We start from the raw sequence: 24,785 nt of genomic DNA, 5'->3' as shown, positions 1-24,785 counted from the left end.
CTGAATGCAGGATCTCAGCAGTACTAGATGACAGGATAGCACATAGTGCAGCCCATTGGAAAACACAATCCCAACTATATATACAAAATGATGGGGTCTAAATTAGTTGTTTCCACTCAAGAGATGGATCTTGGAGTCACTGTGGATAGTTCTCTGAAAACATCCACTCAATGTGGAGCAGCAGTGAAAAAAAGTGAACAATGTAGGAAATAATTAAGAAAGGGATAGATATGACAAAATATCTCATAGATCATATTTGTAAAAACAGCAAATAAATGCATGATACACCCACATCTTGAATACTGCATGCAGATGTCACCCCATCTCAAAAATAGATATATTGGAATTGGAAAAGGTTCAGAAAAGGGCAACAGAAATGATTAGGGGTGTGGGACAGTTATGCCAGATCTAACCCCCAGTTTCACTTGAGCAAACAGGAGCTATTTGACACTGTGCAATACGGCTCCTGTGCTCTGTTCCCAAAGTGTTCTGCAGCAGAGGAGGGTCTCCGGTATTATGTGTGTCACTGGCCTATTGGGGTGATGCTGAAACAGGACACGGTACAGATGGCATTCTGGGGGTGGCATGAACCTTCACTCTTCATTTCCCCTTCCAAGAACAGAAGGGACAGGAACCCTTACCCAGCAAGACCACCGTCTCATAGTTCTCCTGCATGACATCCCAGCAGAGGGCTCTCTGAGCGGGGTCCAGCAGAGCCCACTCTTCCCTGGTGAAATACATAGCCATCTCCTTGAAGGTCACCGGCCCCTGAAAGAGCAAGAGTCGAACACTAAGGACTTGCTGTCCCACTCACAGCCCCACTATTTGTGGCAGAGAGGAGTGAATCAAATGGAAGCTCTGGGTGAATCGTAGTCAGGAGAGTCCCACCTCAACCTGGCTCAGAGTATCCAGCAAATGCCAGGGTGAGGGGATGAAGAGAGAGCCCCTTGTCTCTCCCAGCAGATCCATCACCCCTCTACTAGCCACTGACTGATACAGGAGATGGAGCCCCTAGCAGGGTCCAGGGAGAGCTCGCTGGTAGGACGCCCAACACCCTCCTCATTTGGAGGAGAGGGATATGAAGGGAGAGGTAGCTCCAATAAGCCTAACTCATGGGTGTCCCCTTCATATCTCACAGCAGCTGTTGGTTAGTGAGGTCAGGCTCCAGCACTAGGAGTCTGGTCAGTTTGACTAGCTCCATGTAGGTGGGTTATTTTCTCTCTTCACAAATTAGGGCATTTCCACCTCCAAACCTCCTGGGTCTGTTCCTAGAATCTAGGCCACTTAGTAAATAACTCCCAGCGAGTCTGCCACACCCTGGCCTCCTCCTTTCCCCACGCTGTGAATTTCCTGCCCCGCTCCAACCTCCAAACCAGACTCTGCAAACCTTCCCACCTCGGGTGTATTTGCTCTCCCTTTCCTCCAGCAGGAACCCACCAGCAACCCCCCGATAATCTCTACCTGGACTGACTCCACTGCAGCCATTTCTCTTCCCTGTCCCACGCCAGGCTGGGATGAGCTGGAGCAAAACATTGACGTCATTCTGCAGCCTGTCTGGGGGAGAAGGGCAGTTGTGGGCGTTTCAGAACCGGTTTTAGTTAATTTCACATCACAATTCCCGCAGGCCCTTTCCCTGCAGACAGACACCCTAGATTCTGTCATGCTAGGAAATGCTCAATCTGTTTATTACAATTTAGACCTGGCCCCTCCTGCCAGGCTAAGTCCACAGACACATTTTTAACCTCCCTTCTCTCTCCCCTCACCCCTTCTCTGAACACAAGGCTAGAAAAGAGCAGAACCAAAGGAGTCACTGTGGGGGATTCCCTCAGACACTGACCCCACGGCAGCCACACCCCAACAGGGGGAATATGGAGTCAGGAACTGGCTTTTGCTCTGTCTGATCCTTGTTTTGTTCACTGGAAAGTGGTTCTGCCCCAGGATGCAGCAATACATGTGTCTGGGTGGACTAGGGAGCTGGAAATCTCTCCCCCACATTCATTTCTCCCACTGCCCCTTTCAGTCTCTCCTTCCCCTGTCCTCTCTCCCTGCCCCTCTGGCTGGGACAGTCCCATTCCTGGGGGCTTTGCTCTCCCATGGCTGGATTTCCTCCTGGCAACCGCTAATGGGAGGAGAAATGAGGTGGGGTTGTTTGTGCAGAGTCACTTTCTTGCCAGACCCTAGGACATTCCCTGAGGTCTTTCAGTTACCTGGAGACTCTGGCTCAGAATTTAGTAGTAACAGGGCCCAGGGCTGCCCTAGGGGGCTAGGACCAGCTGCAGAAAGTCATCCCCTGGGCCGGGCAGAGAAGAAGCTTTAATTAAGGTCACTTCCCAGCACAGAGCCTCACTGGGGGAGCAGAAGCTGCCAAGCCTGGTCTCCCAGATCACAATGGAGGCTGCAGCATCTGACCCAGGAAGCTGAACCCCAATATCCTGACCAGAGAGGGACAGAGCGTTTGATCAGCTTCCCTCCTTTAACTCTCTGGGAAGAGCAGCTAATGAGAGCCCCTCCTCACAGGGAGAATTGCTGATCTCATTTGCCCCACTGTCCATCTGGAATCACTCCTTGTCTTTCCATACAGTGACTCTGGATTAACAATGGTCTCAATGACACCGGATTTCAGAAAGAATGAGTTCAGAATGCTGTGGAAAAGACCATCGTGTGGCAGTGCTGACTCCTTTCCCATCTCCCACACCCCCGCAGATCTAGGACAAGGACTGGGGGCACAAATTTTCCAAACGGAACCGAAAGTTCCTGCAGTTTTCAAAAGAGGAGAAAAGCAAAATCTGTGATTTCACACTAACAGTGTTTGCTAGGTGGACAGAAAGTTATCCCAGTGACAGGGTACATGACTGGGGAATGGACTTGGTGACCTGGTGACTTGAAGCCAGGACTCTGGCACAAGTTGACCAGAGAGAAGGATCATGGTTAGCAGCAGCCCCCAGACACCCCCTAGTACCCAGAGCCTAGACCCCCCAGCCAGGGGCCCCAGACACCCCCCAGCCAGGGGCCCATCAGATATTCCCTGGGACGCAGCCCCCAGAGTCCCTGGCCAGGGACCCCAGATACCCCTCAAAGCTCCACCGGCCAGAGAACCCCCACCACACCATGATTGCCAGGTTAGGAATCCCAAAGGGTTCCCCCCACCAAGAGCCCCCAGCAGCCAGGGACCCCCTCAAGGGACCCCCCCACTGGGAACTCAGTCCCTCACTGCCTGCCTAGGAACTCCCCCACCCTCCAGAACGATCTACCCTGACATTTGCCTGGGACCCCCTCCTCTGCCCAGTGTGACCCCCTGATGCTTTACAGTGGGACTCCTCACTCTGCTTCCCTGGCATGCCCTGACCTAGTGCCAGGGATCCCCTCCTCCAGCTCTGTGCACTGGGCATGGTAACAAAACCAGGAACCAGGAGGGGAAGCACAGACAGAGCCCAAGGCACAGAACCAGGCTCCCTCTAACCCTCTGTCCCGCCCCCCCAAGAGACACCCACCCCCACTGTTCTGCAGCCACCAGGCCCCCAGCGATACCCACCTCCAGGACCCATAGCCTCAGGGATGGGCACATCACAACCACCCCCCCAAAACCCCAAACCTCCACAACCCACCAACCTGACTAGGGTACCCCCTGCCCAGCCACCCAGAGGCTTCCCCCTACCACAATGCCCCTTCAGCTGTAATCTCCCCACACAGACACCTTCCCTGTCCCTGCAAGTGTTACCTCACAGAGTGTGAGAAGTGGCTAGAAAGTTAACACCATCTCCTGCTGGCCAGTCACACAGGCAGAGGGAGCCTGGGGGTGTCATAAACAGATAGCTAAGGGTTAATGTCTCTTTCACCTGAAGCACCTGACCAGAGGACCAATCAGGAAACCGGATTTTTTCAACTTTGGGTGGAGGGAATTGAGTGTCTAAGTCTTTTGTGAGTCTGCCTGCTTTCTCTGAGCTTTGGAGAAGTACTTTCTACTTTCTAGTCTTCTGTTTCTAAGTGTAAGGACAAAGAGATCAGATAGTAAGTTCTATGGTTTCTTTTCTTTGGTATTTGCATAAATATAAGTGCTGGAGTGCTTTGATTTGTATTCTTTTTGAATAAGGCTGTTTATTCAATATTCTTTTAAGCAATTGACCCTGTATTGTATCATCTTAATACAGAGAGACATTTGGATGTATTTTTCTTTCTTTTTATATAAAGCTTTCTTTTAAGACCTGTTGGAGTTTTTCTTTACTTCAGGGAAATTAAGTCTGTACTCACCAGGGAATTGGTGGGAGGAAGAAATCAAGGGGAGATCTGTGTGTTGGATTGCTAGCCTAATTTTGCATTCCCTCTGGGGGAATAGGAAAGTACTTTTTGTTTTCAGGATTGGGAACAGAGAGGGGGAGTCTCTCTGTGTAGTTTCACAGAGCTTGTGTCTGTGTATCTCTCCAGGAGCACCTGGAGGGGGGAAGGGAAAAAGGATTATTTCCCTTTGTTGTGAGACTCAAGGGATTTGGGTCTTGGGGTCCCCAGGGAAGGTTTTTCAGAGGGACCAGAGTGCCCCAAAACACTCTAATTTTTTGGGTGGTGGCAGCAGGTACCAGGTCCAGGCTGGTGGCTAAGCTTGGAGGTTTTCATGCTAACCCCCATATTTTGGACGCTAAGGTCCAGATCTGGGAATAAAGTTATGACATGAGTGGCAGCAGGTGGGATATAGACAGAATCCAGAAGCCAGTAGGAATATTATATTTTTCTTTTCTCTGCTAAGGGCTTTTTAGCAGAGAGAAACAGTTGGTTTTAAAAGGGAACCAGAGAGAATTTTTTTTTCTGCTCTCTCTGGCAGTTTGTGGCTTGCATGTTAAGCGAGAAGCCATTAAGAGACTGTTGAGGGTCTTTTGTCATGCAATAGCCCTCCCATTAGGAGGCAAGTACCAGCACTTATATGCATGCAAATAAAGTGGTTTTTCTGGTTTACTTTCATTGAACATTAGCTAGAGAGAGAAAGGGAAACAAGCACTGTTGCTAGGCAGACTTCAGGAGGCAACAGAGAACCTGCAGTTCAGAAGATAAACACCGGAGGGCACCCCAACACAAGAAAACAGGAACCATGACTTCTAAGGCAAAAATTGAGGCCGAAGAACAAATCAAAGAAGCTGAACACAGGCGACAGATGGAGATGAAAGAAAAGGAAGAAAGCATGAAACTGGCAGCCTTCCAAAGAGAACAGGCAGCCCAAGAGGCAGCACACAAAAGAAAACTAGAAGAAGAAGAGGTGGCCCACCGCCGAGAAATGGAAAAGCACCAAAAAGAAATGGAAAAAACAACAAAAAGAAATGGAAAAACAACAAAAAGAGAATGAAGAGAAGGAAAAACAGAGAAAACATGAACTGGAGTTGGCAAAAGCTGGGCTGCATGTGCCAGCCAACCCTAACAACCCGGCGCCCATTATTGCTCCACAGCACAGGAAATTTCCCACCTACAAGGCAGGTGATGACACCGAGGCCTTCTTGGAAAATTTTGAAAGAGCCTGTCTTGGGTACAGCATTCCCGAAGACCAGTACATGGTAGAATTGAGGTCACAGCTCAGTGGACCTTTAGCAGAGGTGGCAGCTGAAATGCCTAAGCAACAAATGAATGACTATAAACTTTTTCAAACCAAGGCCAGATACAGAATGGGGATAACCCCAGATCATGCCCGTCGGCGCTTCAGAACCCAAAAGTGGAAACCAGAGGTGTCATTTCCCAAACACGCCTACTACATTGCAAAAAACTATGAGGCCTGGATAACAGGAAACAACATTCAAACCTTGGAAGAACTGAACCTCCTCATACAAATGGAGCAGTTCTTGGATGGTGTTCCTGAAGACATCACACGGTACATACAAGATGGAAATCCCAAAGATATCGCTGAGGCGGGGGAGATTGGAGCCAAATGGATGGAACTGGCAGAAAGCAAGAAAGCTACTGTCAAGGGGAACGATTACCCCAGGGGGCACACAGACCATAAACCCTACAACCGAGGACAGCCAAAGACCCCACATACCACCCAAGTAAAGCCACACATACCCTACCCTTCAACCTCACCAGTCTCCAGTAACTCACCTCGGCCCAGTGACCCATCAGATGGAAGATGCTTTAAGTGTAATGAACGGGGACATATCAAGGCCAACTGTCCCAAGAACACCATGCGAGTGCAATTCATTACACCACCATCACACCAAAGATCCCCAGGCCCGGATGCCTCTCAAATACCCTTGGAGCGAAGGGAAAATTTGAGAGTGGGCGGAAAGAAGGTTACTGCGTGGAGAGACACGGGGGCACAAGTGTCAGCTATCCACCAATCCTTCGTTGACCCCAAATTCATCAACCCAAAGGCCAAAGTTACAATTTACCCCTTCATGTCACAAGCTGTAGACTTGCCTACAGCTCAACTGCCTGTCCAGTACAAAGGCTGGTCAGGAATGTGGACTTTTGCAGTCTATGACAATTATCCTATCCCCATGCTACTGGGGGAAGACTTGGCCAACCAGGTGAGGCGGGCCAAGAGAGTGGGAATGGTTACACGTAGCCAAACCAGGCAAGCTTCCAGACCCATTCCTGTTCCTGAGCCGTCCACAGAGGCCCCGTCTGTGTTACCAGAGACCCAGACAGAGGTAGTGGACCCGGATTCCATGCCTACCACTGAAACAGCCACAGCATCTCCAGTCCCAGGCCCGGAACTGAAACAGCAACCAGCACCAGCAAGTGCAACCACATCTTCAAACTCAACGCCAGAGGGCGCCAGCGAGCCAGAACTGGCAGAAGCAAAAGACAGCCATACCCAAAAGGCTCAGCCAGAGCCTGAAATACCCTCAGGTGCACCAGCGGAGAGCGGTTCACCAGCAACGGAAACAACCCCATCACCTACATCGCTTCCAGAGGGACCAAGCCGAAGTCCACAGTCTGAGGAAGAACTGGTGACCCCAGCCTCAAGGAAACAGTTCCAGGCTGAGCAGGAAGCGGATGACAGCCTTCAGAAAGCTTGGGCGGCGGCACGGAGCACCCCACCGCCTCTCAGCTCTTCTAATCGATCCCGGTTTGTTATAAACCAAGGACTTTTATACAAGGAAATTCTTTCTGGTGGACACCGGGAAGAATGGCAGCCGCAAAAACAGTTGGTGGTTCCAACTAAGTACCGGGGGAAGCTCTTAAGCTTAGCCCATGATCATCCCAGTGGCCATGCTGGGGTGAACAGAACCAAGGACCGGTTGGGGAAGTCCTTCCACTGGGAGGGGATGGGCAAGGATGTTGCCAATTATGTCCGGTCTTGTGAGGTATGCCAAAGAGTGGGTGTCACAGAGTGTGGGGGAGTCCGGCCCTGCACCCCTCTTCCTGGGACCCACAGTGACTCTCAGCCAGCCAGTAAAACAGAAGGTTTATTGGACAACAGGAACACAGGTTACAGCAGAGCTTGCAGGCACAGTCAGGACCCCTCCACCGAGTCCTTCTGGGCTTTCAGGGTGCTTGGATCCTAGCTAGGATACCCTGAATTCCACCCACACAGCCCCAAGCCCAAACTCAAACTGCTTCCCTCCTGCCACTCCCTTCCTTTGTTCCCTTCCCGGGCAAAGGTGTTGACCTTTCCCCTCCCTTACCTAGCTCAGGTTACAGGCTCTGGCATCGTCCATCTCCTAAAGTCCTCCCCTGCTCTCCCACTCCCCACACAGACAGTCCCTACTGCATCACATCTCTCCCCCCTTCGAGACTGAACTGAGCGGGGTCACTCTGCCCAGTGACCTGGGGAAGTTCAGGGTCCCCTCTCCGGGACAACGCATCCGCTGTCAGGTTGGCACTTCCCTTCACATGGACCACGTCCATGTCATAGTCCTGCAGGAGCAGGCTCCACCTCAGGAGCTTGGCGTTGGCTCCTTTCATCTGGTGCAGCCAGGTCAGGGGAGAGTGGTCGGTGTACACGGTGAAGTGTCGCCCAAAGAGATATGGCTCTAGCTTCTTAAGGGCCCACACCATGGCCAGGCATTCCTTCTCGATGGCCGCGTAGCTTTGTTCCCGGGGTAGCAGCTTCTTACTCAGGTACACGATGGGGTGTCTCTCCCCCTTTTCATCCTCCTGCATTAACACCGCCCCCAGTCCCGTGTCTGAGGCATCGGTGAACACCATAAAGGGTTTGTCAAAATCTGGGTTTGCCAGAACTGGGTCGCTAACCAGAGCCTCCTTCAGCGCCCGGAAAGCCTCCTGGCACTGCTCAGTCCAGATCACCTTGTCTGGCTTCCCCTTTTTGCACAGTTCAGTGATGGGGCCGGCTATGGCACTGAAGTGGGGCACGAACCTTCGATAGTACCCCGCCATCCCAATAAAGGCCTGGACCTGCTTTTTGGTTTGGGGAGCAGGCCAGTCTCTGATCACCTCCACCTTGGCTGGTTCCGGCTTCAGGCAGCCGCTCCCCACCCGATGGCCCAGGTAAGATACTTCAGCCATCCCCACCTTGCACTTCTCAGCCTTTACTGTTAACCCAGCCTTTCGGAGTCGGTCCAGGACTTGTTTAACCTGGGACACGTGGTCCTCCCAGGTCTGGCTGAAGACGCAGATGTCGTCAATATACGCCACGGCAAAACTCTCCATCCCCCTCAGTAGCTGATCCACAAGGCGCTGGAAGGTGGCCGGCGCTCCCTTGAGGCCGAAGGGCAGGGTCAAAAACTCATAGAGCCCCAGAGGGGTGATAAAGGCCGATTTCAGCCTGGCATCTGCATCCAGCGGCACTTGCCAGTAGCCTTTGGTAAGATCCATAGTGGTGAGGTACCGTGCACCTCCCAGCTTGTCTAGGAGCTCGTCAGGCCTGGGCATAGGGTAGGCATCAGATACGGTGATGGCATTGAGCTTTCGATAGTCCACACAGAACCGGATTGACCCATCCTTCTTGGGAACCAGCACTACTGGCGAGGCCCAAGGGCTGGAAGACGGCTGGATCACCCCCAAAGCCAGCATGTCCCTGACCTCTCTTTCAAGATCCTGGGCAGTTTTACCAGTGACCCGAAAAGGGGAGCATCTTATAGGGGGGTGTGACCCCGTCTCCACCCGGTGGACAGTCAAATTAGTGCGTCCAGGCTGGTTGGAAAACAGCTGTCGGTACAGATGCAGCACCCCTCTGATCTCAGCGTGCCGGCCCGGGGTCAGTTGCTCAGAGAGGGGAATCGCCTCCAGGGGGGAACCAGCTTTTGTCCCAGGGAATAGATCCACTAAGGGGTCATCTCCCTGCCCCTCCCAATGTCCACACACGGCCAACACCACATTCCCCCTGTCATAGTATGGTTTCATCATGTTCACATGGTACACCCGACGGTGATGTGCCCGGTTTGACAGCTCCACCACATAGTTTACCTCATTCAGTTGCTTGATAACCTTGAAGGGCCCTTCCCAGGCGGCCTGGAGTTTGTTTCTCCTCACGGGGATAAGAACCATCACCTGATCCCCGGTGGCGAAGGCGCAGGCCCGTGCCGTGCGGTCATACCAGACCTTCTGCCTCCTCTGGGCTCGGGCCAGATTCTCCCTGGCCAGGCCCATGAGCTCGGCCAGTCTTTCCCGGAAGGTCAGGACATACTCCACCACTGACTCTCCCTCGGGAGAGGCCTTCCCCTCCCATTCGTCCCTCATCAGGTCTAGGGGCCCCCTCACCCGCCTTCCATACAACAGTTCGAAAGGTGAAAACCCGGTAGATTCCTGGGGTACCTCCCTGTACGCAAACAGCAGGTGAGGTAAGTACTTGTCCCAATCTTGCGGATGCTGGTTCATAAATGTTTTTAGCATCATCTTCAGCGTCCCGTTGAACCTTTCTACCAGCCCGTTGGACTGGGGGTGATACGCTGAGGCCCAGTTGTGCTGGACCCCACATTTCTGCCATAAGGACCGGAGCAGGGCCGACATGAAGTTGGACCCCTGGTCCGTTAAGACCTCCTTGGGGAACCCCACCCGGCTGAAAATTGTCAGCAGCGCATCTGCCACTGTGTCTGCTTCGATAGAGGACAAGGCCACCGCCTCGGGGTAGCGAGTGGCAAAATCCACCACCACCAGGATGTATTTCTTCCCTGACCGGGTCATCTTGCTGAGAGGTCCCACTATGTCCATGGCCACCTTCTGGAAAGGTTCTTCTATGATGGGTAAAGGCCTCAAAGCCGCTTTCCCCTTGTCCCGGGCCATCCCCACCCTCTGGCAGGGGTCACAGGATTGGCAGTACTGTCGGACATGGGTAAAGACCCCAGGCCAGTAAAAGTTCTGTAGCAGCCTCTGCCTGGTGCGCCGGATTCCCTGGTGCCCTGCGAGAGGGATGTCATGGGCCAGGTACAACAGCTTGCGACGGAACTTCTGGGGAACCACCAGCTGCCTCCTGATCCCCCATGACTCTACTTCCCCTGGGGGAGCCCAGTCTCGGTACAGGAACCCCTTCTCCCACAGGAACCTCTCCTTGCAACCTCTCCTCATGGTCTGTACCGCACTAAGGTCAGCCCGGTCCCTGTGCTTCCGCAAGGAGGGATCTTTCTGCAACTCGGCCTGGAACTCAGCAGCTGGGACAGGAATGGGGACCGGCTCTCTCTTGCTGGCTGGGTCTGAGGCCGCAGCCTCTCTGCACCGTGCCCCTGGGCGTTCCCCGCTCCCTGAGTTAGGGTCCTGCACCTCAGGTCGAGTACCTTCCCCGTTTTCGGGGTGCAGTGCCATTTGCCGACTCTGACTACGAGTCACGACCAGGGCACTCTGGGTGTTACTAGGCCAGTCCTCAAGGTCCCCTCCCATTAACACGTCAGTGGGCAAATATTGGTGTACCCCCACATCTTTGGGGCCCTCCTTGGCCCCCCATTTCAGGTGTACCCTTGCCACGGGTACCTTGAATGGGGTCCCGCCCACGCCCATCAGGGTCAGGTAGGTGTCGGGCACCATCCGATCTGAGGCCACCACCTCGGGCCGGGCCAGCGTCACCTCTGCGCCCGTGTCCCAGTACCCAGTGACCTTCCTCCCATCCACTTCCAGGGAAACAATGCACTCTTTCCGGAGGGGCAGCCCCGCGCCCACCCGGTAAACCAAAAACCCGGAACCGGGAGCATCCATAGGTGGTATGTTGCCAACCCCCCTTTCCTGGGAATGTAGCCCCTCCTCCGATTGGGTTTTTACCCAGTCCACCCTCTGCGGGTTGGGTCTGCTTGGTCTGTCCCTGAGCTTGGGGCACTGGGCCTGTATGTGACCTCGTTGGCCACAGCGATAGCAGCCCATATCTCGTGGGTCCCCTTGAGTGGGTCGGAGGGACCTGCCGCTGGATGTTCCCCTTTTGGGGGGGTTCTCCATAGGCCCCCTTTGGGAGGTCCCATGTTGACTCTCTCTCTGCGTTGAGGCAGGCCTGCTCCTTCGAGACTCCTCCCTGCCATCCCCTGCCCGACTGTCCACAAATTGGTCGGCCAGCTGGCCTGCATGCTGCGGGTTCTCCGGCTTCTGGTCCATCAACCACAGCCTCAGGTCGGACGGGCACTGCTCGTACAGGTGCTCCAGTATGAATAGGTCAAGCAGGTCCTCTTTAGTTTGGGCCCCAGCTGTCCACTTGCGGGCATACCCCTGCGCCCGGTTGACCAGTTGTAGGTATGTGACCTCACGGGTTTTACGCTGGCTCCGGAACTTTTTCCGGTACATCTCAGGAGTCAGCCCAAACTCGCGGAGCAGGGCCTGTTTGAACAGTTCGTAGTCCCCTGCCTCCGCCCCTTTCAGTCGGCTGTACACCTCCACGGCTGTGGAGTCCAGTAAGGGGGTGAGAACTGCGATCCTGTCTGCAGGGTCAACCCTGTGCAGCTCACAGGCATTCTCAAAGGCCGTCAGGAAGGTATCTATGTCCTCCCCCTCCTTACGCCGGGGCAGCAAGTGCTTATCAAAGCTCTTTGTAGGCTTGGGTCCCCCCTCACTCACCGCAGCCGGAGCCTCACTGCTCCTCAGCCGGGCCAGGTCCAGCTCATGTTTACGCTGTTTCTCCTTCTCCTCCCACTCACGCTGGCGCTGGTTCTCCTCATGTTTACGCTGGTTCTCCTCATGTTCACGCTGTTTCGCCTTCTCCTCCAGCTCTCGCCTCTTTAACTCGAGCTCCTCCCGTCTCAGCTCCCTTTCATATTCCAGCCGCATCCGCTCCACGGATGCCGAGCGTCGCCGGGAGGATCCCCTGCTGGCCGGGGGTGTCACGGTGCCCTCGGTATACACTGGGCTCCTCCCCGCCCTTCCTCTACGCCTAGGAAGGGGGGGTCTCGGGAAGCCCTCGTCCGCCGGCTGACCACTCCCAGCGGGGACAGACACTGGTGCCTGCGCTGCATCTGCTCGGCTGCTTCCCTCAGAGACAGGGCTCCGTTCATTCATGCGGTCTCCCTGCTCCAGCTGGGCAATCAGCTGGTCCTTGGTGCGTCTCCCTGGGTGCAGCCCCCTCTGCTTGCACAGCTCCAGCAGGTCGCACTTGCGCCGCTTGGCATACATCTTCCTGCTGACCACTCACAGGCCGGGGTGCTCACCGCTCCCCACGGTTTCCAGGGGGACCCCTAGTGCACCAGCCCTTCTTGAGGTCACCACCTCTCTGCCAGGGTCGAGCTGCAGACTCCTCCGCCCCTGGGACCGCTCACTGCAATCCCCCGGGGGACCCTGTTACTGCAAAGTCCTTCTCACTGGGCACACACTCCCAGGGGTTAACCACCCCTTCGTTTTACTGCTCCCCAGTCACTTACTGCAGGAAGCGCCGTCCACGGGGTGCAGTACCTCCCGCCGCTGCCACCAGTTGTCACGGAGTGTGGGGGAGTCCGGCCCTGCACCCCTCTTCCTGGGACCCACAGTGACTCTCAGCCAGCCAGTAAAACAGAAGGTTTATTGGACAACAGGAACACAGGTTACAGCAGAGCTTGCAGGCACAGTCAGGACCCCTCCACCGAGTCCTTCTGGGCTTTCAGGGTGCTTGGATCCTAGCTAGGATACCCTGAATTCCACCCACACAGCCCCAAGCCCAAACTCAAACTGCTTCCCTCCTGCCACTCCCTTCCTTTGTTCCCTTCCCGGGCAAAGGTGTTGACCTTTCCCCTCCCTTACCTAGCTCAGGTTACAGGCTCTGGCATCGTCCATCTCCTAAAGTCCTCCCCTGCTCTCCCACTCCCCACACAGACAGTCCCTACTGCATCACAGTGGGAAAGCCTCAAGACCAGGTCAAGGCCCCTCTCCAGCCACTCCCCATAATTGAGGTCCCATTTCAGCGAGTAGCTGTGGATATTCTGGGCCCTTTCCCAAAAAAGACGCCCAGAGGAAAGCAGTACGTACTGACTTTAGTGGACTTTGCTACCCGATGGCCGGAAGCAGTAGCTCTAGGTAACACCCGGGCTAACACTGTGTGCCTGGCCCTAACAGACATCTTTGCTAGGGTAGGTTGGCCCTCCGACATCCTTACAGATTCAGGGTCTAATTTCCTGGCAGGGACCATGGAAAAACTGTGGGAAACTCATGGGGTGAATCACTTGGTTGCCACCCCGTACCACCATCAAACCAATGGCCTGGTGGAAAGGTTCAATGGAACTTTGGGGGCCATGATACGAAAATTCATCAACGAATTCTCCAATAATTGGGACCTAGTGTTGCAGCAGTTGCTGTTTGCCTACAGGGCTGTACCACATCCCAGTTTAGGGTTTTCACCATTTGAACTTGTGTATGGTCACGAGGTTAAGGGGCCATTACAGTTGGTGAAGCAGCAATGGGAGGGGTTTACGCCTTCTCCAGGAACTAACATTCTGGACTTTGTAAGCAATCTACAAAGCACCCTCCGACACTCTTTAGCCCTTGCTAGAGAGAACCTAAAGGATGCTCAAGAAGAGCAAAAGGCCTGGTATGACAGACATGCCAGAGATCGGTCCTTCAAGGTAGGAGACCAGGTTATGGTCTTGAAGGCGCAACAGGCCCATAAGATGGAAGCATCATGGGAAGGGCCATTCACGGTCCAAGAGCGCCTGGGAGCTGTAAACTACCTCATAGCATTTCCCAATTCCTCACTAAAGCCTAAAGTGTACCATGTTAATTCTCTCAAGCCTTTCTATTCCAGAGACTTACAGGTTTGTCAGTTTACAGTCCAGGGAGATGATGCTGAGTGGCCTGACGGTGTCTACTACGACGGGAAAAAAGACGGTGGCGTGGAAGAGGTGAACCTCTCAACCACCCTGGAACGTCTGCAGCGGCAACAAATCAAGGAGCTGTGCACTAGCTTCGCCCCATTGTTCTCAGCCACCCCAGGACGGACTGAACGGGCATACCACTCCATTGATACAGGTAATGCTCACCCAATCAGAACCCCACCCTACCGGGTGTCTCCTCATGCCCAAGCTGCTATAGAACGGGAGATCCAGAACATGCTACAGATGGGTATAATCCGCCCATCTACCAGTGCATGGGCATCTCCAGTGGTTCTGGTACCCAAACCAGATGGGGAAATACGCTTTTGCGTGGACTACCGTAAGCTAAATGCGGTAACTCGTCCGGACAACTATCCAATGCCCCGCACCGATGAGCTATTGGAAAAGTTGGGACGTGCCCAGTTCATCTCTACAATAGACTTAACCAAGGGGTACTGGCAAGTACCGCTAGATGAACCTGCCAAGGAGAGGTCAGCATTCGTCACCCATGCGGGTGTGTATGAATTCAATGTCCTTCCTTTCGGCCTTCGAAATGCACCCGCCACCTTCCAGAGGCTGGTGGATGGTCTACTAGCTGGACTGGGAGAATTTGCAGTTGCCTACCTCGATGATGTGGCCATTTTTTCAGACTCCTGGCCTGAACACCTACTACACCTGGAAAAGGTCTTTGCGCGCATCAGGCAGGCAGGACTAACTGTTAAGGCCAAAAAGTGTCAAATAGGCCAAAACAGAGTGACTTACCTGGGGCACCAGGTGGGTCGAGGAACCATAAACCCCCTACAGGCCAAGGTGGATGCTATCCAAAAGTGGCCTGTCCCACGGTCCAAGAAGCAGGTCCAATCCTTCTTAGGCTTGGCCGGATACTACAGGCGATTTGTACCACACTACAGCCAAATCGCTGCCCCACTGACCGACCTGACCAAAAAGACCCAGCCAAATGCAGTTAAGTGGACTGATGAGTGTCAAACGGCCTTTACCCAACTTAAGGCAACGCTCATGTCTGACCCTGTGCTCAGGGCCCCGGACTTTGACAAGCCATTCCTAGTAACCACGGATGCATCTGAGCGTGGTATAGGAGCAGTGCTCATGCAGGAAGCAACAGATCACAACTTCCATCCTGTCGTGTTTCTCAGCAAGAAACTGTCTGAGAGGGAAAGTCACTGGTCAGTCAGTGAAAAGGAATGCTATGCCATTGTGTACGCCCTGGAAAAGCTACGCCCATATGTTTGGGGACGGCGGTTCCAACTACAAACTGACCATGCTGCACTAAAGTGGCTTCATACTGCCAAGGGAAACAACAAGAAACTTCTTCGTTGGAGTTTAGCTCTCCAAGATTTTGATTTTGAAATTCAACACATCACAGGAGCTTCTAACAAAGTAGCTGATGCACTCTCCCGTGAGAGTTTCCCAGAATTCAGTAGTTAAAAAGTGTTCTTAAAATGTAGAAGTCTGTTAGTTATATACTTAGGAGTATATGTAAAGGTGTATGTGTTGTATTAATCTGTTTATTTTCAAGTTCTAGAAGGAAATCGCCGCCAGTGAGCTGCCCCACTGTCTGCAATTTGGGGGGCGTGTCATAAACAGATAGCTAAGGGTTAATGTCTCTTTCACCTGAAGCACCTGACCAGAGGACCAATCAGGAAACCGGATTTTTTCAACTTTGGGTGGAGGGAATTGAGTGTCTAAGTCTTTTGTGAGTCTGCCTGCTTTCTCTGAGCTTTGGAGAAGTACTTTCTACTTTCTAGTCTTCTGTTTCTAAGTGTAAGGACAAAGAGATCAGATAGTAAGTTCTATGGTTTCTTTTCTTTGGTATTTGCATAAATATAAGTGCTGGAGTGCTTTGATTTGTATTCTTTTTGAATAAGGCTGTTTATTCAATATTCTTTTAAGCAATTGACCCTGTATTGTATCATCTTAATACAGAGAGACATTTGGATGTATTTTTCTTTCTTTTTATATAAAGCTTTCTTTTAAGACCTGTTGGAGTTTTTCTTTACTTCAGGGAAATTAAGTCTGTACTCACCAGGGAATTGGTGGGAGGAAGAAATCAAGGGGAGATCTGTGTGTTGGATTGCTAGCCTAATTTTGCATTCCCTCTGGGGGAATAGGAAAGTACTTTTTGTTTTCAGGATTGGGAACAGAGAGGGGGAGTCTCTCTGTGTAGTTTCACAGAGCTTGTGTCTGTGTATCTCTCCAGGAGCACCTGGAGGGGGGAAGGGAAAAAGGATTATTTCCCTTTGTTGTGAGACTCAAGGGATTTGGGTCTTGGGGTCCCCAGGGAAGGTTTTTCAGAGGGACCAGAGTGCCCCAAAACACTCTAATTTTTTGGGTGGTGGCAGCAGGTACCAGGTCCAGGCTGGTGGCTAAGCTTGGAGGTTTTCATGCTAACCCCCATATTTTGGACGCTAAGGTCCAGATCTGGGAATTTGGGTCTTGGGGTCCCCAGGGAAGGTTTTTCAGAGGAACCAGAGTGCCCCAAAACACTCTAATTTTTTGGGTGGTGGCAGCAGGTACCAGGTCCAGGCTGGTGGCTAAGCTTGGAGGTTTTCATGCTAACCCCCATATTTTGGACGCTAAGGTCCAGATCTGGGAATAAAGTTATGACAGGGGGGTGCTTCTTTAACAGGAGAATGGAAGGCCTGGAGGGCAAGAAAGGTCCACGGGCTGTCACTAGCAAATAATGGCCACCATGGATCCACCCCAGAGGCGGCTGCATCTTAGCACATTGGGAAACAACCCATCATATTCAATTAGAAATAAAACAACTAGAGAGAAATGGGGTAAATGTTTGGGGTATTTTATATCAATCTTTGAGACACGCAGAGAGAACCTGTCACAAATGACCTTTGATAACATGAGAGAAAACCACCAAGATCGGAGGGGATTTGATGTTGCTATTAAATAACTAGTGGAAAAGGGGGACTGTTGGACTGGCTTTTATATGACTGTCCAATACATAAACAGAATGTGATGGTCCCCCCCGGCCCCGGGGCAACCATTCACGTGAGCAGCTCAGAGCCCTTTGAGGAGCTGATTTAAGGGGGCGGGGAGCTGGAGGGCTCCCTGGACAATGGAAGGGGGCTGCAGGGGGATTGGGAAATGGGGTCTGGGCAGTCTCCATGGGGGATGTGCTCCTCCCTTCCCTGCCCTGGCAGAGAACGGGAACCTCATCCCATCCCACTCCAGGGCAGCCATGTTCTGGGGAATGACCCAGGGCAACAATTTCCCACCCAAACAAGGACAAATCGCTGCAGATAAAATGGGTGGGAAAATCCACCCCCCATCGAAGAGATTTTAAATTGACATTTGAGAAGTATGGAGAGAAAAGGGAAAATCAGAGGCAATTAGAAAGCTGATCATTGGAGGGGAGGAGAATCTCCTTGGATTTTATTGCCACGTGTGATAATGAGAGAGAAAAGGGGAAATCTTGAGAGAATGTGTGTGTGGGAGGAAGTGGCAAAAACAGGGACAGGATCCAGTTAACTCACCTTCCCCTCCCCCCCGGGGAATGTCCTGGTTGCACAGAGACAGATCTAACCCCCCCACCCCAGTGACCTCCCCCTCCCTGCAACTCCAGCTTCTCCCCTCCCTGACACCCCACACACACCAAAGGGGGGGCTCTGCCAGCGCCTCCCCCTGAGCTCAACTCCTGCTCCTCCCCCCAGCCCGGACTGTGCCCTTTAGCCACCCCCCGGCCCTGCCTCCAGCTGCCTGACCCCCCCCGCCCATCAATTTCCTGCTCAGCGCCTGCCCCCCCGTTACTCCCCCGCCCCGCTCCAGCCCCGCCCCCAGCGCCCGGCGGAACGTTACGGCTGGTCCGGGCAGGGGGAAGGACAGCGGCTTCAGTGGCTGTTACTGGGCATGCGCAGTGCCCGGGAGTAGCACATTGCTATGGGGAGCGATTTAATACACCGCCCCCCCCGCTGGGCCCCAGGCTCCGCTCCCTCGCCGGGCCTCGGGCTCTGCCCCAGGCTCCGCCGCCCCTGGGCCGGGCCCGGGGTCCGCCCCTCCCCCCCACACGACGGCCGGGCCCCGCCCCCCCATCCCAGCGGGGCGGGCGGATCCTCCTGCAGCTCCACTGGGGCCGAGGCGGCTCCAAGGCTTCTCCCAGGCTCCCTGGGGCAGAGTCACTTTCCCGCCCCCCAGCGCCTCCCACTCCCCGGGGGCTCCGGGTCACAATGTCCCACCGCCCTTCCCCCGCCTGCAGCTCCGGCTTCTCCCCTCCTGCCCCCGCCAGCCACACCAAGGGGAACCCCCGGGCCCCAGTCTCTGTCCCCACCTGGATCCCAGCGGGGCCGGGGGCAGATCCTGGCTGCAGCTGAGAACAGCGGCTCCGCTCCAGCTCTGGCAGCTCCAGCGCTGCTGGCAGCACGTGGAGAACCAGGGAGCAGGTGCTCAGCCCGGGCTCCGCATCACAATGTGCCAGAGCCCCGCCCCCAGAAGTTGCCCCGCCCGTGAGCTGAGCCAGAGCCCCGCCCACAGGAGCTGCCCCGCCCCCTGGCTGTGCCAGAGCCCCGCCCCCAGGAGCTGCCCCGCCCCCGAGCTGAGCCAGAGTCCCGCCCCCAGGAGCTGCCCCGCCCCCGAGCTGAACCAGAGCCCCACCCCCAGGAGCTGCCCCGCCTCCGGGCTGTGCCAGAGCCCCGCCCCCAGGAGCTGCCCCGCCCCTGGGCTTTGCCAGAGCCCAGCCCCGAGGAGCTGCCCTGCCCATGGGCTGTGCCAGAGCCCCGCCCCCAGGAGCTACCCCGCCCCCGATCTGAGCCAGAGCTTCGCCCCCAGGAGCAGCCCGCACCTGGGATGTGCCAGAGCCCCGCCCCCTGGAATATCCCCATGTTGGGTCTCTGAGCTTTGTTCTCCTGCTGCCTTCTTCCCAGCACCCCCTGCTCCAAGCTGCTCCCTTCCTATGTCTGCAAACATTCCCCTCCCACTGGGGCTGGTTGCAGTGCTCGCTGGGGCTGACTCTAGTGGCTGAAGTAGCCTCTATCTCTGCTTTACCTGGAGGGGGAGAGACAAAGAGAGGAGATGGTCCCAGGGTGTGAAACCAGAATCAGGGGGCAAGGAAAGAAGGACTGTTTGGAAAGGTGGGTTTTTTGCAAGGGGAGTTGATCCAGATGGAGTCAGAAGAAGTTGGGCAGCAGAGGCTCAGGGAAATTGAGGGGAACCCCCTGGGTTTCTCAGTGTTGGCCAGGGTTTATACAGCACCTTGCGTAATATGGGGTCTGATCTCAGTCATGGTCTGTGCAGCACCTGGGAGCCCTGATGTCTGTTTCCTGATCACAGGCACTGGGAATGGAGAGAGGGAAACCTCAGCACCTGAAGGTTAATGCAGCCCTGTGTGCAACCCCTGCTAGGGTGATCCGACAGCAAATGTGAAAAATTGGGACGGGGGTGGAGGTAATAGGCACCTATATAAGAAAAAGACCCAAAAATCCGGACATCTAGTCATGCTAGTCCCTGCTGTTCTCATAAGGGGTCGGCTTAGAGAGAGTTTGGCTACACTTGCAGCTGTCCAGCGCTGGGAGTTAAAGCTGTCTTCCTACAGCTGTGTAGGGAAAGCACTGCAGTGTGGACACACTGACAGCTACCAGCACACTGTCATGGCCACATTTGTAGCGCTTTTGGGAGTGGTGCATTATGGGCAGCTATCCCAGCGTTCAAGTGGCTGCAATGTGCTTTTCAAAAGAGGAGGGTGGGGTGGAGTGTGACACAGAGCATGGGGGAGACAGAGCGAGTGGATTTTTGGAGCTGACACTGTGTCAGCTCCCTGCCTGGCAAGTTCAAGCCTCCTCCCCCACCCCTCTCTCATTCACTAAATGCAAATAGCCGCCTTTGTTTTTTTCCTCACAGACCAGATAAGCCGCTGATCCAAAACAGACACCCCCCGTGCCCACCCGGCTGCTTCTCTCCTCAAGCAAACACCAGCTGTGGGTGTTCCAATGGGATCCCCCTGCCTCTGCTCATTCACTGCAAACAGTAACTGTGTTTGGTTTTTAGATAAGCAGCTCCTGGAGCCTTGAGCTCACAACAAGACAAACAGAGGCATCACACCAAAACAAAGAGCGTTATCTCTACTTAAAAGCATTATGGGAAGGTTCCGGAGGTCAGTGACAGCGTAGTAAGATTAATCACTGTTTACACTGGCACCCCAGCGCTGCAGCACCAGCTCTGTTCTCTTTATTCCTCTCGTTGAGGTGGAGCACATGCAGCACTGTAGCCAGGGAGATACAGCGCTGTATGTGCCTTGCCAGTGTGGACGAGGAGTAAGTTACAGCGCTGTAAAGCCACCACCTGCACTGTAACTCTCCAGTGTAGCCAAGGCCTGAGTTGTAGTAATAATAGCAGCCAAGAATCTGGTGGCACCTTATAGACTAGAAGACGTATTGGAGCATGAGCTGTTGTGGGTGAATACCCACTTCATCAGATGCAACAACAGTCCCATATGGGCTAGTGGTCAGGATTTCTGGTTTTCATCCAGGTGGCCTGGGTTCAGCTTCTGGTGTGGGAAGAGTGCAGAGCTTTTGCCCAGAGTGGAGGCAGGAAATGAAAGGAACAGGAAGGGATCCTGCCAGCAGGGCAGTTAGACAGTGTGGGGAGGGGACCGAAGAAGTGGGGATGGGGCAGTGGTTTGGGGGATATGAGGGAAGGATCCCAGCAGTGTGGGAAGTTGACAACCTGGAGAGCACAGGCCTGGCATGGGGACCTAGAAGAGTGAATGTGTCCCTCTAAACCCATCAACTGCAGACTAGGCAGTCTTGGAAGAATTGCGCGTTTGTTGGTAAATGTCAATTTCTGTGTAAACACACAACCCAATGGCAAAATATTTCCATCAATAATCATCAAAATTGACAGATGGGCAAAGTAAGAAACATGCTGCTTGAGAACTTATCATGTTGTAGGAGCAGCAGTGATCTGTATGCTCTGTATAACCTGTATGCTCAAAAGGTCTGTTAAACTCCCCCCTCCCCAGCTTGTGTCCTTTCCCTCTTTGAATGCCTGTGAAGTGGCTTTCCCACTCTCCTTTGTACCTCCAGTGAATGCCCTTCACCCGACCCATCTGGCCAGTGGTTCGCTGTGTTACATTCTATTGTACCTCAAGGAGACTGATCTTCATCGCACCGTCCATTGCTGCGCTGTGGGACACTTACCTTAAAAGATCCTGACATCTCCACAGCCAGGCCTGTCCTGGGAGCGTGAGTATGAGTGTGACACCCTCCCCCATCCCTTCTTTTGAGCTTAGCTATCAAGCTAATAAATGTGCTGCTTTCTGCCAAACTCTGGGGTGGAGGGGCGTTATTAGTCCTCTCTAAGCTTACTAACTGACCCAATTTTGGGTAACACAAGCAACATTGTTTGATCTGTTATTGTACCAAAGGGAGAAATGGTTGTCTATAAAGGAGGGTGAAGACTAAATGCCTCTGATGAGAATGGGATTTGAACCCATGCAGGCAGAACATAATGGGATAGCAGTCCATTACCTTAACCAATCGGTCACCTCATCTGAGCTGTCAAAAAACGGACAGGAGGAGAAATCTAAGGCCGGCAGAGATAGGGACACTAAAGAGTTTTTAAATACTAAGCATAAGCAGGATCTGAATGAGCTCTCCTCTCTCACCTAGTGAGGAGCTGGGGAAAGACTTCAGGAAGAGACCGTGTTTGCATAGACACACCTACTCTGCCTAGCTATGCAGCATGATGGGGCCGCTTGCCCAAAATGACCAGTTTGGGATGGTCTTGGGTTACAAATCACTTTAGGATTGCGTGGAATGAAATGTTATTCTCCTTCCTGTATGAGTGAAGGGCAGCAGAACATACCTAGTCCGTCATGATGGAGGGGTAGGTGAGTGAGGAATAGCTTTTATTGGACTGCAGAGAAGTGATTGAGGACGTCACCCTAAACCAGTGGTCCCCAAACATTTCACATTATGCCCTCTAAGCCATGGCTGTGGCCCCTCGGAAGCCACGGTCAAGAACCGGGGCTGGGAGGAGTGGGGCTGTTGCTTGCTGGGGAGAGGGGTGCGGACAGGGGTACAGGGGTCGACGCCGGGCTGGAAGCCAGAGTCTCAGGCTGAGGATGGGGTTGGGGAAGAGCTGTGGCAAAACGGTGCTGAGTGGTGCTCCCTCCCTGCCCTCCATGTGGGCTGGCTCAGGTCCTGAGGTGCCCCCATGAATGTTCCTCTGTGTCCCCCTAGGAGTCGCACCCCACATTATGGGGACCACTGAACCCTACTCGCTAAGCCGGGGCTAGTGATGCCAAACCCCCGGGAAAGGGAGAACAAGTGTGGGGGCCCCAGCACCAGAACCATGTCCCTACCTTCTGTCTGTGGCTCTACCCCCTTCCACCTCTTCCACCCATGGCCCCATCCACTGTCACCTCTGTTCCACCCCTTCCCCTACCGGCCCCACCCTATCACTCTTTTACCCCTGCCCCGCTGTGGCCCTGAGACCAGAGAAGTTCTGTGCCCCTGCTGCAGCCCCCGGGCTGTAGCAGGGAGTGGGAGCTCCTCCAGCCCTGGGGCTGACATAGGGGAGACTTTTCCAGGGGGACCTAACTTGGCCAGGGCCCCTGGTCATGGGCCCCACTGTCCCCTTGGCAATGCAAGGTTTGGGGAGGCTGAGCACCCTTGTCATAAACAGATAGCTAAGGTTTAATGTTCTTTTACCTATAAAGGGGTAACACCAGTAACCTAAAACACCTGACCAGAGGACCAATCAGGAAACAAGACTTTTTCAAATCTGGGTGGAGGGAAGTTTGTGTGTGAGTTCTTTGTTCTTTGTCTTGTGTCTGTGGCCTCTCGGCTATGAGAGTGATTTTTCTATCTCCTGCCTTTTTAATCTTCTGTTTCCAAGTTGTAAGTACAAAGATAATAAGACAATAAGTTTATATTGTATTTTTTGTATTTACATGTGTGTAGTTGCTGGAATGTTTAAATTGTATTCTTTTTGGATGACTGTTTATTCATTTTTCTCTTTTAAGCAAATAACCCTGTATTTATCACCTTAATACAGAGAGACTATTTTTATGTCCTTTTCTTTCTTTTTATATAAAGCTTTCTTTTTAAGACCTGTTGGATTTTTTCTTTAGTGGGGACTCCAGGGAATTGAGTCTGCAGCTCACCAGGGAATTGGTGGGAGGAAGAAGTCAGAGGATAAAATCTCTTTGTGTTAGATTTACTAAGCCTGACTTTGCATACCCTCTGGGTAAGGGGGAAGAGAGATTAGCTATCTCGGTACTTCTATTTCCAGGACTGGAAACAGGGAGGGGGGAGTCCCTCTGTTTAGACTCACGGAGCTTGCTTCTGTATATCTCTCCAGGAACCCAGGGAGGGAAAACCTGGAGGGGAGGAGGGGAAAGGGAAATGGTTTATTCCCCTTTGTTGTGAGACTCAAGGCATCTGAGTCTGGGGGTCCCCCGGGGAAGGTTTTGGGAAGACCACAGTGAGCCATAAACTGTATAAATCCCTGGCTGGTGACAGCTTTACCAGGTCCAAGCTGGTAACTAAGCTTGGAGGTTTTCATGCTAACACCCATATTTTGGATGCTAAGGTCCAAATCTGGGAAAAAATGTTATGACACCCCTCCCCCCTGAGCCTCCATTACGAGCCGCCCAGGCTACCACTGCTCAGTGTGTGGCCAGTCTCTGTGTTTTCTGCTGCTCGTTCTGGGGAGCCTGGCCGGCCTTAGGGGTGGTGCCCCCCGATAGCCGCCCAGGGCTCTAAGGGTCAAAGGGCACCATGTGGCAGTGCAAAGGTGCTCACTGCTCTCCCCTGCCCCAATGCTCCTCCATGGGTCCATAGAGGTTTGAGGGGAGTCAGGAGCAACCCTATGTGCTCCATGCATCCTGGTCACTTTTCCTACTTGGGCTGTGCTGTGAGGGGAGCATCAGAAGCTGCTGCTCTCTGCCCTCCCGCTATGCAGCTCAGCTGAGGAAAGTGACCTGGATGCAGGGAGCTCGGATGATCTCACTTCTTGCCCCCACATCCCACAGCCCCTAGGGGTGCCCAGATGAGCAGCGTTCCAGGGAGGAGTGGGGGGCAGCAATGCCAGCTGCTCCATGCACACAGGTCAGTCTCCCCATGTGGGTACAGAAGGGGGTGCAGGGGTTTCTGTGATGCCTATTCTATCAATATCGTCACTCAATACCAGGCACTCAAATTCACCAGTCTTAGTACTTAGACATTTAGCGTTTGTATTTAAGCACTTCTAAAATGTGTCCCATTTTAGCTGTCTGCTATTACATGATGTAATTGAGGGAGACTCTTTCATTTCACTGTTTCTCCTCAGAACCTACCTGTACATTATCATCTTCCATCCTCTCCACCTTACTAGGCCATAGAGAATCCCTGTGAATAGTTCCTCTCCTACCGGATGTCTCTGTCTGAACCCTGTGCTCCTCAGCGCCTGTCGGCTTTCCCCAGCTCTGAGGCTGTGTCTACACCGCGCACCTTACCACGGTGCAGCTGTACCACTCTAACCATGCCATCGTAAGGTGCGCTGTGTGGCCGTCCTTATCGCTGAGAGAGAGCTTCCCCGGCAACAAAGCCAAACTACATCCAATGAGGGGCAGAAGCTTCGTCACCGGGAGCACAGCTCCACCTATGAAGTGCTGTTCAAACTGCTGCTTTTCATGGCTCAAATTTTGGCATT

At 53.5% G+C, this 24,785-nt stretch overlaps 1 protein-coding gene across 1 annotated transcript in view; it reads right to left on the bottom strand.

Moving 5' to 3' along the window:
- LOC127031107 (zinc finger protein 707-like) overlaps positions 1–1,536 on the bottom strand; it is a 769,794-nt gene extending 768,258 nt beyond the window's left edge. The window contains exon 1 of the mRNA XM_050917856.1: positions 1,396–1,536. Coding sequence (XP_050773813.1) covers positions 1,396–1,533 — 138 coding nt within the window. The 5' untranslated portion in view covers positions 1,534–1,536. The remainder of the gene's footprint in view (positions 1–1,395) is intronic.
- Positions 1,537–24,785: the final 23,249 nt, after the last annotated feature.

This window comes from Gopherus flavomarginatus, chromosome 11 (genome assembly GCF_025201925.1).
Source record: "Gopherus flavomarginatus isolate rGopFla2 chromosome 11, rGopFla2.mat.asm, whole genome shotgun sequence".
Classification (NCBI taxonomy): domain Eukaryota; kingdom Metazoa; phylum Chordata; order Testudines; family Testudinidae; genus Gopherus; species Gopherus flavomarginatus.
The sequence above is the reverse complement of the archived record's forward strand: the minus strand, read 5'-3'. Positions and strand labels throughout refer to the sequence as shown.